Source organism: Aegilops tauschii, chromosome 4 (genome assembly GCF_002575655.3).
Source record: "Aegilops tauschii subsp. strangulata cultivar AL8/78 chromosome 4, Aet v6.0, whole genome shotgun sequence".
NCBI classification, from domain to species: Eukaryota; Viridiplantae; Streptophyta; class Magnoliopsida; order Poales; family Poaceae; genus Aegilops; species Aegilops tauschii.
Genome location: NC_053038.3, coordinates 479,970,431 through 479,983,001, shown reverse-complemented (window position 1 = coordinate 479,983,001; position 12,571 = coordinate 479,970,431). Strand labels below are relative to the sequence as shown.

Sequence of the window (12,571 nt, the reverse complement as noted above, 5' to 3'; positions counted from 1 at the left end):
CCGTTGCACACAACTTGTCTAGGTTAGAAAATGTTCTTGATGACCCACTACCTATTGATGATAGCTTTCCTGATGAACAACTGAATGTCATAATGCTTCTCGTACTGCTCCATGGTATGCTGATTATGTTAATTATATTGTTGCTAAATTTATACCACCTAGTTTCACATACCAGCAAAAGAAAAAGTTTTTCTATGATTTAAGACATTACTTCTGGGATAACCCACATCTTTTAAAGGAGTAGATGGTGTTATTAGACGTTGTGTACCTGAGCATGAACAGGAACAGATCCTACGCAAGTGTCACTCCGAGGCTTATGGAGGGCACCACGCTGGAGATAGAACTGCACATAAGGTATTGCAATCTGGTTTTTATTGGCCTACTCTCTTCAAAGATGCCCGTAAGTTTGTATTATCTTGTGATGAATGTCAAAGAATTGCTAATATTAGTAGACGTTAAGAAATGCCTATGAATTATTCACTAGTTATTGAACCATTTGATGTTTGGGGCTTTGATTATATGGGACCGTTTCCTGCCTCTAATGGATATACACATATTTTAGTTGCTGTTGATTACGTTACTAAGTGGGTAGAAGCTATTCCAACTAGTAGTGCTGGTCATAACACTTCTATTAAGATGCTTTAAGAAGTTATTTTTCCGAGGTTTGGAGTCCCTAGATATTTAATGACTGATGGTGGTTCACATTTCATTCATGGTGCTTTTCATAAAATGCTTGCTAAGTATGACGTTAATCATAGAATTGCATCTCCATATCACCCACAGTGTAGTGGTCAAGTAGAATTGAGTAATAGAGAACTCAAATTAATTTCGCAAAAGACTGTTAATAGGTCTAGAAAGAATTGGTCCAAGAAACTTGATGATGCATTATGGACCTATAGAACTGCATATAAAAATCCTATGGGTATGTCTCTGCATAAAATGGTTTATGGAAAAGCATGTCACTTACCTCTCGAACTAGAACATAAGGCATATTGGGCTATTAAAGAGCTCAATTATGATTTTAAACTTGCCGGTGAGAAGAGGTTATTTGATATTAGCTCACTTGATGAATGGAGAACCCAAGCCTATGAGAATACCAAGTTGTTTAAAGAAAAGGTTAAAAGATGGCATGACAAAAGGATACAAAAACGTGAGTTTAATGTAGGTGATTATGTGTTGCTATACAACTCTCGTTTAAGATTTTGTGTAGGGCAACTTCTCTCTAAATAGGAAGGTCCTTATGTTATCAAAGAGGTCTATCGTTCCGGTGCCATAAAAATCAACAACTTTGAAGGCACAAATCCGAAGGTGGTGAACGGTCAAAGAATCAAACATTATATCTCAGGTAATCCTGTAAATGTTGAAACTAATGTTATTGAAACCGTAACCCCGGAGGAATACATAAGGGACACTTTCCAGAACGTCCCAGACTCCGAAAAGGAATAGGTATGTGATACAATAAGTAAACCGACTCCAAAACAGTTCTAACGGCAATTTTTCTCCGTTTTGGAATATTTAGAAAAATAGAAAAATAAGAAGCAGTCCGGGAAGGACACGAGGCTTCCACGAGGGTGGGAGGCGCGCCCCCTGCCTCGTGGGCACCTCGTGTGCTCTCCGGACTCCGTTTTCTTGCGTGATACTTCTTTTGGTCGGTAAAAATTCATTATATATTCCCCCGAAGGTTTTGATTCTCGTATCACGCAAATATCCTCTGTTTTTGTTTCGAGCTGTTTCTGTAGCAGATTTGGAGCAAGATGTCATCTCAGGACTCCGACGGAGAGAGCTATGTCTCACACCTCATTGCTGACCCAAAGACCTATGGGGATCTATCTCCTTGTGGTCGAACTACGGATGAGGAGGATGCTCATCTAATGAGGATCAATGATTCAAGCTCAGAGGAGGAGGATGTCCCTCTACTTCAACCTGGGGATATGCACGTGAAGTTCAAGAAGTCTAGTCTTCCTAAGAGGGCTAAACTATCTAACTACCGATCTATTCCTTCTCGTTTTCGGCAGAAAAGCAAAGGGGATTTATGTGACAAGATCTTGAAGCTGGAATCGGAGGTCGATGATTTAAAGGAGGAAATTGCACTCCTCAATTATAATATGAAGAAGCTGAAAGCACAAGTTACATCATCAACAACTCCATCAACGCCACCACCGAAGAAGGAGATATAATCACATGGGTATGGGCACTCCACTTGGCAACTGCCAAGCTTGGGGGAGGTGCCCCGGTATCGTATCACCAACACACTCCTATCTTTACCGTTTTTCTTAGTTCAATCCTCTTGGTTATATCTTGATCTAGTAGAATAAAGTTTTAGTATGATCTAGTTTTGAGTTTTGCTTTATGATCCCTCTATATAATCGAGTTCGTGAGCTATATATAGTAAAGATTAGTGTTGAGTCAAGGGCTTAATTATCTTACTATGATCTTGAGTGAATAAAAGAAAAAGAAGGAATAAAAAGAAATAAAAGAGATCATATTGACCTTATGGAGAGTAATGACTTCACATAGAGGGAGTATGATGATTAAAAGTTGTTGAGAGTTGACAAACATAGTTTTGATCATCGTTGCAATTAATAGGAAGTAATAAAGAAAGAGATGATTCACATATAAATATACTATCTTGGACATCTTTTATGATTGTGAGCACTCATTAAAATATGACATGCTAAAGAGTTGACGTTGGACAAGGAAGACAATGTAATGGGGTATGTTTTCTTATATCTGAAATAAAGTATATTGCCATGGATCATCCAACATGTTGAGTTTGCCTTTCTTCCTCATGCTAGACAAATTCTTTGCACCAAGTAGAGATACTACTTATGCTTCCAAATTCCCTTAAACCCAGTTTTGCCATGAGAGTCCACCATATCTACCTATGGAATGAGTAAGGTCCTTCAAGTAAGTTGTCATCGGTGCAAGCAATAAAAATTGCTCTCTAAATATGTATGACTTATTAGTGTGGGAGAAAAATAAGCTTTATACGATCTTGTGATGTGGAAGAAATAAAAGCGACGGACTGCATAATAAAGGTCCATATCATAAGTGGCAATATAAAGTGACGTTCTTTCGCATTAAGATTTTGTGCATCCAACCTCGAAAGCGCATGACAACCTCTGCTTCCCTCTGCGAAGGGCCTATCTTTTACTTTTATCTTCTACCTTATGCAAGAGTCATGGTGATCTTCACCTTTCCTTTTTACATTTTATCCTTTGGCAAGCACATTGTGTTGGAAAGATCCTGATATATATATATATATATATATATATATATATATCTATTATTGTTGACATTACCCTTGAGGTAAAAGGTTGGGAGGCGAAACTATAAGCCCCTATCTTTCTCTGTGTCCGATTATAACTCCGTAACCACAAGTATTGCGTGAGTGTTAGCAATTGTGAAAGACTAAATGATAGTTGAGTATGTGGACTTGCTGAAAAGCTCTTGTATTGACTCTTTCTGATGTTATGATAAATTCCAATTACCTCAATGACTGAGATTATAGTTTGTTAGTTCTCAATGAAGTTTCTGATTCATACTTAACATTGTGGATAGATTATTACTTGAGCATAAGAAATAATATGACAATATAAATATATGTTGCTGTTATAAGAATGATCATGATGCCCTCATGTCCGTATTTTATTTTATCGACACCTCTACCTCTAAACATGTGGACATATTTATCATTATCGGCTTTCGCTTGAGGACAAGCGAGGTCTAAGCTTGGGGGAGTTGATACGTCCATTTTGCATCATGCTTTTACATCGATATTTATTGCATTATGGGCTGTTACTACACATTATGTCACAATACTTATGCCTATTCTCTCTTATTTTACAAGGTTTACATGAAGAGGGAGAATGCCGGCAGCTGGAATTCTGGGCTGGAAAAGGAGCAAATATTATAGACCTATTCTGCACAACTCCAAAAGTCCTGAAACTCCACGGAAGTTATTTTTGGAAATAATAAAAAATACTGAGCGAAGAAATACCAGAGGGGGGCCCACACCCTGGCCACGAGGGTGGGGGCGCGCCCTCTGCCTCGTGGGCTCCCTAGTGGCCCTCCGGTGTCCATCTTCTGCTATATGAAGTCTTTCGTCCGATAAAAAATCAGAAGCAAGCTTTTGGGGCGAGACTCCGCCGCCACGAAGCGGAACCTTGGCGGAACCAATCTAGGGCTTCGGCGGAGCTGTTCTGCCGGGGACACTTCCCTCCGGGAGGGGGAAATCATCGCCATCGTCATCACCAACGATCCTCTCATCGGGAGGGGGTCAATCTCCATCAACATCTTCACCAGCACCATCTCCTCTCTAACCCTAGTTCATCTCTTGTATCCAATCTTTGTCTCATAGCCTCAGATTGGTACCTGTAGGTTGCTAGTAGTGTTGATTACTCCTTGTAGTTGATGCTAGTTGGTTTATTTGGTGGAAGATCATATGTTCAGATCCATTATGCACATTAATACCCCTCTGATTATGAACATGAACATGCTTTGTGCGTAGTTACTTTTGTTCCTGAGGACATGGGAGAAGTCTTGCTATTAGTAGTCATGTGAATTTGGTATTCGTTCGATATTTTGATGAGATGTATGTTGTCTCTCCTCTAGTGGTGTTATGTGAACGTCGACTACATGACACTTCACCATTGTTTGGGCCTAGAGGAAGGCATTTGGAAGTAATAAGTAGATGATGGGTTGCTAGAGTGACAGAAGCTTAAACCCTAGTTTATGCGTTGCTTTGTAAGGGGCTGATTTGGATCCATATGTTTCATGCTATGATTAGGTTTACCTTAATACTTTTTTTGTAGTTGCGGATGCTTGCAGTAGGGGTTAATCATAAGTGGGATGCTTGTCCAAGTAAGGACAACACCCAAGCACCGGTCCACCCACATATCAAATTATCAAAGTACCGAACGCGAATCATATGAACGTGATGAAAACTAGCTTGACGATAATTTCCATGTGTCCTCGGGAGCGTTTTCCTTCATATAAGAGTTTGTCCAGGCTTGTCCTCTGCTACAAAAAGGATTGGGCCATCTTGCTGCACTTTATTTACACTTGTTATTTGGTACTCGTTACCAATAACCTTATCACAAACTATCTGTTATCGATAATTTCAGTGCTTGCAGAGAATACCTTGCTGAAAACCGCTTACCATTTCCTTCTGCTCCTCGTTGGGTTCGACACTCTTACTTATTGAAAGGACTACGATAGATCCCCTATACTTGTGGGTCATTACTCTCACACGCCTACGTGTGGGCAAAATAAACAACGCCCACACGCCCGTACGTCAGGCCTCCTACCTCATGGTCCCGCACGCCCCGCGTGACAGTCACCACGCACCCCGCAGTTGCCTTGGTCCGGATCCTCTTCCATGTTCGTTTAACTGCAGTTTCCATGTCGCTGAACTACAGTTGCCATGGTTGCTCAACTGCAGTTGCCATCTCAGGTCAAGTGCCAGATGCCATTTTTGGATAACTGCAACTGATGTCATGTATGGTCTGGTTTACTATAGTTGCCATGATTTGAAAACTTTAGGGGTTGCCATCTACTAACACTAGGCAGTTGCCATGTATGGTCTGGTTTACTACAGTTGCCATGATTTGAAAACTTTAGGAGTTGCCACGTACTAACACTAGGCAGTTACCGTGTAGCGCTACAAAGAGACATGGCAAAATAACATGTTCGGGTAAAGAGAGAGTTGTCATCTGCTTACAAGCACACTAGGGCAGTTGACATGTACCCTGCAAAACACATGGCAACTGGCAGCTTTGAGTGTGGGAGAGGAGACGGGCGTGTGGGCGAACTGATAAATGCCCACACACCAGCCCCTGTGCGTGAGTGAAAACTGACGTGTGGGCGAACTGCTAAACGCCCACACACCGGTCCTCCGTGCGGTGAAAACGGACTTGTGGGCGACTGGATGAATGCCCACACACCAGCTCAGTCCTACGTGACACCACAAACATGCCAAGATTCGTGCAACCACAAACGAACGTGGATCCACGCGTGTGGGCGAGATGCAAACGCCCACACGTGTGGGCGTTAGTATTTTCGTAGTTTTTTTTTCTAAAATTTAAGTTCAAACACATTATGGCATACGAGCTATAAAAAATCAGCAAAAAATAGTGACGTTTCCTTTCACCGAAACTTGATTTTCATGTGATATTCTCTTCAGGAGAAATCGATGAAAACAACGAGCAGCCCATTTCCTTTTCCTGTTTTGTTCTTATTATCTTTGAGATAGCGAAATCAACATCGAGGAGTTGTAAAAAAGGCCTCGAGAAGGAAAAAACCAAGTGAAATTTTTTTGGCCAAACTTCATTTCAACTGGCCGAGCATGTATTGCTTGGATACGAACAGCAAAGAATGTATACACCACAATATCAAACAACAGTACAAAACTGTGCTAAGCCTCCTCTCCCTTGCAAGAGTGTCGATGTTGAAGTATGCAACACCGCAGCCATCTCTTCCCCTCAATCCACCGTACAAATCTGACTACTAGCCCGTCGAGCTGCGCGCGGCAGTAATGGCTTCCACGCGCGCGTACACGGCCGGCCGGCCGGAGCGATGCCTGTACCTTAGAGGGAACTTGCTCTCGTAGCTCTCCGGTCACCGGACCTCGGACCACTTGTCCATCCGTGTGCTCGCGACCATGGCCTGCCAGTGACATCCAAGTCAAAAAACGCATCAGCGGTTAGCACTACTACCACCCACCCAGCTACACGCAAGAAACCCACAATTTTCAACCGGCTCGGGCTCGCTCACTCACCTCCTTTTCCCAGTCGCAGCGAATGGTCATGATGGCCAGGATCAGCGTCTGGACGGCGGTTCCGCCGATCATCCCCGCCCAGATCCCCTGCGAAAGATTTCGCACAAAAAAGTCGTCAGTGCGGCGCCGAGACCGAAGCGTAGAAGCAACCACGGCAACAGCCAAGATGAGAGAGATGTGCTAGCTAGCACGTACCAGGACGCCAAGGTCGAAGAGCCAGCCGAGGAGGACACCCATGGGGACGCCGATGAGGTAGTAGCTGCCGATGTTGACGTAGGCCACCGCCGATTGCCAGCCAGACCCAACAGCCACACCTGCGTTTGTTTCAGGAGAACACGACCATGATGAATGAATTCTGCAGAGGAGGGCCCATAACAGATTGATTGGGCCTAAATGATATAAGAAGAGGTCGAGCTGGGCCTGGGTAGGGTACCTGAGAGCACGGGCTGGATGCTGTTGAGCAGGATGGTGAAGGCCAGCAGGATGGCGAGGTTGTTGACGGCGTCCAGCACGACGGCGCTGGAGGTGAAGATGAGCGCCAGCTTGTCGTGGAGGCCCATGATGAGCACCCAGAAGAAGAGCCCGATCACCAGCGACGTCAAGGACGACACGATCGTCGCGAACCGAGCCCCCTTCCCGTTTCCCGCGCCGAGCTCGTTCGCCACCCGCACTCTGCAAAGCCCACGACCCACGTAATTGTGTTAGCATGCTGCACTGTGTGCTGAAGTGAGCACCATGAAAATGCACCAAAAGGAAATGTGCCAAGCAAGACGGTGGTGCGTACCCAGTCCCTGCGAAGAACGCCAAGGGAATCATCATCTCCCATGCGTTAATAGTCATGCTGTCCACAAGAAACACAAAGGAAAGAACATTTGCATTGTCAGAATCACCATCGAGCAAACCTTGTTAAACTGGTACTAAATGAGTACTAGTACAAATTATTCAAGATATTCGAATAGCCAATGAGTACTTCTCGAGGGTACTGAACATAGTTTTCACTTTCGAAACCAAATTTTTTTCGCTCACCCTCGAAAGCACCGAAATTTCGTAAATTTCGAAAACCATTTCAAGTAAATTAACGAAATTTTTAATTGAATTTGAATAAATTCGAACACGGAGTATTGAATAAGTAACATTTTAGCACAAATTTTTCACCAGAACTCGTCTATCTGAATGGCGCGATCACTACTTCAGTCTTTGTAGATCCAAGTTCGAATCCTAGTGACATAATTTTTTTGTTAAGTTTTCGTATAGCAGGAATAGTAGAGTAGTACAAAAAATGTGCGCCCTGGGATTCAAACCAACACTAGTAGAAAAAGGGTCTAATGTAAAACTCATTAGTCCCGATTTGGTATTGAACCGGCACTAATGTGACCATTAATGCCGGTTCCAACGGTCAGGCAGGCGGCGCTCATTAGTACCGGTTCGTGGCGAACCTTTAGTACCAGTTCGTGCCACGAACCGGTACTAAAGAGGTGGTGGCCTTTAGTACGGGTTGGTGGCTCCAACCGGTACTAAAGGGGGTGCGCTGCCACCCGCAGTGCACAATGTTTAGTCCCACCTCGCTAGTTGAGAGGAGCTCGCACCGGTTTATAAGCCCCGCCGCGGCTACCGTGTCGAGCTCCTCTCTAAGCAGGCCTTTGTGGGCCTATTGCAAGTCTTCTGCCCTGTGGGGCCTACTGGGCCGTACGGGCCTGCATCCTGGCCCAACTAGAGATTGGGTTTCTAGTTGTATGCAGACCGTGCCGGCCCAGTAGGCTGGCTGTTTTTGCTTTATTTCAAAAATAAAAATAAAAAAATCCTTACCGACCGGGACTAAAGGTCCCCCAGACCACGGTGCGCCTCGTGCCACGTGGTGGGCCTTTGGTCCCGGTTCGTGTTAAACTGGGACTAAAGGGGGACCTTTAGTCCCCACTCTTTAGTACCGGTTCCAGAACCGGTACTAAAGGCCCTTACGAACCGGTACTAAAAGTCGTTTTTCTACTAGTGCAAGGCCCTAAAGCGTGCAATAACACCAGCCTACCACTCTGCTAAGCATATGAATACAACTAACATAGATTCCAGCTCTTTCTTATACTTTTAATTTTAAAATACCGAAATAATTTAAACGAAACGTAAATGTTTCGAGGACCCTCGAAATGAGCGAAATTTTGAGAAATTTCGGAAATTTCGTCGAAAGTGAAAACTATGGTACTGAAAACTAGCACGCGATGGAGGAAGACGAATAGTTACCAGATGGAGAGCGCATCCACCGCAATAGCCGCGTCCTTGAGGTTCCCTGTCAGCAAGATGAGTACCCTGTAGTACCAGTTCTCCAGGCTGCACAAGAAACAGAAAAATTGTCAGTCCCACATGGATGAAATGTTATTTGTATTGACCGTCCTTGTCGAAGTAAATAAAATGCGTCTGAGATCTGATGCCCGATTGACTTTCTTCACATGTTTGCTACCAATAGGACGGGCCGGAATCATACAGAAGAAAACACATGAAAGCAGCATAGTATGTCAGTAGATATCAGTTTTTCATGTGTGTTAAGTCAGCTGTACTATACTTAAGCCATCGTAGAACAGATATAGGAGTATGTAGGAGTCGAAGACCAAAAGTATATAAAAGTAAGTAACATGCAGTGATCAGTAGAAGCACGTACCATAACATGACGCCAGACGCGGCGGAGAGCTTGACGAACTCCCAGATGTCGGCGAACGCCTCGACGGAGAAGCCGTGCCACGTGTCCGGGCAGCCGCCGCAGGCGACGTAGGCGAAGAGCATGGCGAAGGTGGCCCACCAGGAGAAGTTGAGCGTCAGCGCGATGCCGACGAGACCGAACTGGAACCGGGTGATGAAGAGCCAGCTGACGAGGAGGTGGACGCAGAGCGCCACCCCGGAGGCGGCGGCGCTGACGAAGTTCTTCATCTGGCACTGCAGGAACCGCTGCAGCGGGAAGAGCAGGGCGAAGGAGAAGTGCAGCGGGATGAACCAGACGGAGACCCTGCCGGCCATGGCCGACAGCTCCGGCGACTGCCCCGTGAGCAGCAGCACGTCCTCGGCGAAGAAGTACATGGGGAGGAGCAGCACGGCGCAGCCGAGCAGCACGATCCAGGAGCGCTGCATGTAGATGCCCATCATGTGGTACTTCTTGGCGCCGAACGCCTGCCCGCACAGCGTCTCCAGAGCGCTCGCCATGCCAAGCTGCACGACGCGACGAGTTAGTGTCAAAGTTCAGTAAATTGAAAAATTAAAAACAAGAACTCCAATAACCAACGAACATTGACCAGGAGGGTTTGGCATCTGAGAACCATTTTGATGGCAGTTTTGGTTATCGAGGGATATCAACTTCTTCAGAATAGCATGACAGTCTCTTACAGAGAAGGCAATTTTTCCTTTTCGAGATTGCTAAATCTCAGTCAATGCCATATTCGTAAGATTTTATGTTGAGATCCGTGTAAAATTTTCTTTTAAGTTTTTTTCATTCTTTTTATATGTTCTATCACTTGACTAAGTCTCAGTCGACTGAGATCTAACCACACCCTTTTCCTTTTCCTTTAGAAGAATCTGGCACCGGTTCGAAGAACGTCAGCAAGCCGGTTAACATTTCTAAAAATAAACAGATAGTACCCTTAAATCTAAAACACAATTTATATATCTACCCTGAATGTAAAACACAATTTATCAGAAGGATCAACCGACACCACATGCAAGGAATGCATGGTCTCCTAGAAAGGTCTCATGCAGTGGAGACAAACAAACTCGACGACTGGAGAGCGGCGGGATCTGTCCCTATCCGGAGGGTGCCGACAAGATAGAAAGCTAGGCTAAGAATCTGGAGATCCGTCCTTTCAGTCTCGCCCACGGGACCGATCGAGAGCTCCGTCCGGTGCCTTCTCGCATCTATACTCCTCTACCTCTCTCTCGATGGCTCGAGCTGCTTTCTGCATCAAACTGGGAGTGGACAATGGAGAATGACACCTCCCCATCTCGTTTATGCGATTAAAAATGCTCTCCACAAGTCGTTGCAAGTCTTTGTTTCATGAGCTGGGCAAGTGTGTGAGATGCTGAGATACTCTGCCAACAAGTTTAATCTGCGTCTAGCCAAGTCAATGGGTGCCTGCCAGTAGGAGCTTGCAGCATTTAGTGCGGATTCGACAGAGCTGCTCGCTAAACAAATCGGTGTGACGTTCATTCTAAGAGCATGGTTAATAATATAGCCAGCTGCTGGCTATAAGCCAGCGCCATGTCATCTACAGCCCATCTTATAGCCAACATGTATAATAATAGATCAAAAGAGTATATTACTTTTTATTATATGGCCCATTTTTCATTCTCACAAAGTGCCTACGAGCACGTGCTAGAGCTGGCTCTTCACGAAAAGCCCGCTTACCTTCTCTCTTCTTCTCTTTTCTCCAACTAAGCAGAAATATATTAGTTTATTTTTTATATCCCGCTGACTCAGCTCTATTGTATTTGCTCTAATGCAAAATAGGGGAGGCGCCCGGAGTAGGCCTCCGCCCACTAAATCCAAACCACGGCGAGGGAATCCCAATGCCTGTTCGCTTCTTATTACTATTTTTCTACATAAAATGAGAAAGAGAAACCTAGTAGGAGTACGTCAGTCCTGACGCTCGTCATGTTTCCCGGGCCCACATGTCAGTGACACGGGTAGGACAAGAAACACGTACTGCATGCACCGCAAGTGTATCGAGTGGGCAGCAGAGGTGCTCGCTAGCCTCAGCTCACGTTCCTTTCCTTGCCACTGATGTGAAGAGCAACGTCGACTAGTATGGCAGCCCATGGTGCTAAATTGGTAAATACTCTTCACATCAGTGGGAAAATCTTCTTTTCTTTCTATATATCGGTGATGATAATTAACTGTTTTCACGATATAGACCAGCCTTTTCTTTTATTGGGAAGTGGTGAATATGAGTTGTAATTCTGCTGCTGCGCTGGAGGAGCAGAAATCCTAACCATATTGGGAGGCCAGCCCCCAAAGATAGATCGAAAAGGACAAACAGAGCAGCAAGGAAGCGAATGAATTAGAACGGAGACAGGATCGGGCAGGGGGTTCGTGCGTGCGTACCATGAGACCGAAGCTGAAGCCGACGACGACGGTGTTGGCGATGGAGATGGCGGCGAGCTCGAGGTCGCCGAGGTGGCCGGCGAAGGCCTGCGTGATGACGTTCATGCTGAAGGTGACGATGCGGCTGAACATGGCCGGCGCCACGATCACCCACAGCTTCTTCGACTCCTCCAACACCCGCCTCCCGAGCTTGCTGGATCCCTCGCCGCCGTCGACCACCTGCCAGTCATCCTTCTTGGCGCCGCCGTGCCCGTCCAGGAGGCCGACCCGGCACGCCTCCTCGTCGCCCCCTCGCCGCGATCCCGCCATGGCCGATCGAACACTCGATTGAACGATCGAATCTTCTCGCTTCTTCTTCTTCTTTCTTTATTGTTGCTGCGGCTCTGGCTCTTGTTGTCGATCGCTGCAGGTCCGCGATTATGATTTGAGCGAGAGCCGGCGTGGTAGGCTGCCCCGCCTTTAATAGGAGCGGAGGAGGTAGCTGGCACGTGGCAATTGCGTGCTTGTCTTGGGCAGTCCAACCCGAGAGAAAAATACCTTTAACCGCCTCAATAACTGTGCCTGCACTCCGATGGAAACTCTCCACAAAGTATTGTCGTGGCTGCCAACGGCCTTGCAAGTTTGTCCGGAACTGTGTCGATCCCGGCACGCCGAACTCGGGCCGAATTCGAAAATACTCTTACTCCGGTCATCGCCCCCGTGTTCCGCCCGGGCCCGGG

The 12,571-nt window shown here is 45.7% G+C and overlaps 1 protein-coding gene across 2 annotated transcripts; it reads right to left on the bottom strand.

Moving 5' to 3' along the window:
* Positions 1–6,219: 6,219 nt before the first annotated feature.
* LOC109738580 (protein DETOXIFICATION 27) lies at positions 6,220–12,357 on the bottom strand. Of its 2 annotated transcripts, none has more exons than XM_020297679.4 (8): positions 11,853–12,357; positions 9,426–9,967; positions 9,011–9,097; positions 7,563–7,619; positions 7,212–7,450; positions 6,974–7,092; positions 6,779–6,865; positions 6,220–6,666 (listed from the first exon to the last, which is right to left on the bottom strand). In XM_020297679.4, exons 1-8 carry the CDS (start codon positions 12,159–12,161, stop codon positions 6,619–6,621), a joined length of 1,488 nt encoding a protein of 495 aa, XP_020153268.1. In that variant the 5' UTR covers positions 12,162–12,357; the 3' UTR covers positions 6,220–6,618. The 2 variants fall into 2 exon arrangements, with proteins under 2 accessions (XP_020153268.1, XP_073353126.1); XM_073497025.1 differs by lacking the exon at positions 11,853–12,357 and adding an exon at positions 10,629–10,883 and having other exon boundaries at positions 9,426–10,532.
* Positions 12,358–12,571: the final 214 nt, after the last annotated feature.

What these genes read in the sequence shown, in the direction of transcription:
- LOC109738580 (XM_020297679.4), bottom strand. Translation starts at nt 12,161, where the DNA reads ATGGCGGGATCGCGGCGAGGGGGCGACGAGGAGGCGTGCCGGGTCGGC. An exon ending in CATCCAGCCCGTGCTCTCAG is followed by an intron (nt 7,093 to 7,211) that starts GTACCCTACCCA and finishes AAACAAACGCAG; the next exon opens with GTGTGGCTGTTGGGTCTGGC. An exon ending in TCTTCGACCTTGGCGTCCTG is followed by an intron (nt 6,866 to 6,973) that starts GTACGTGCTAGC and finishes AATCTTTCGCAG; the next exon opens with GGGATCTGGGCGGGGATGAT.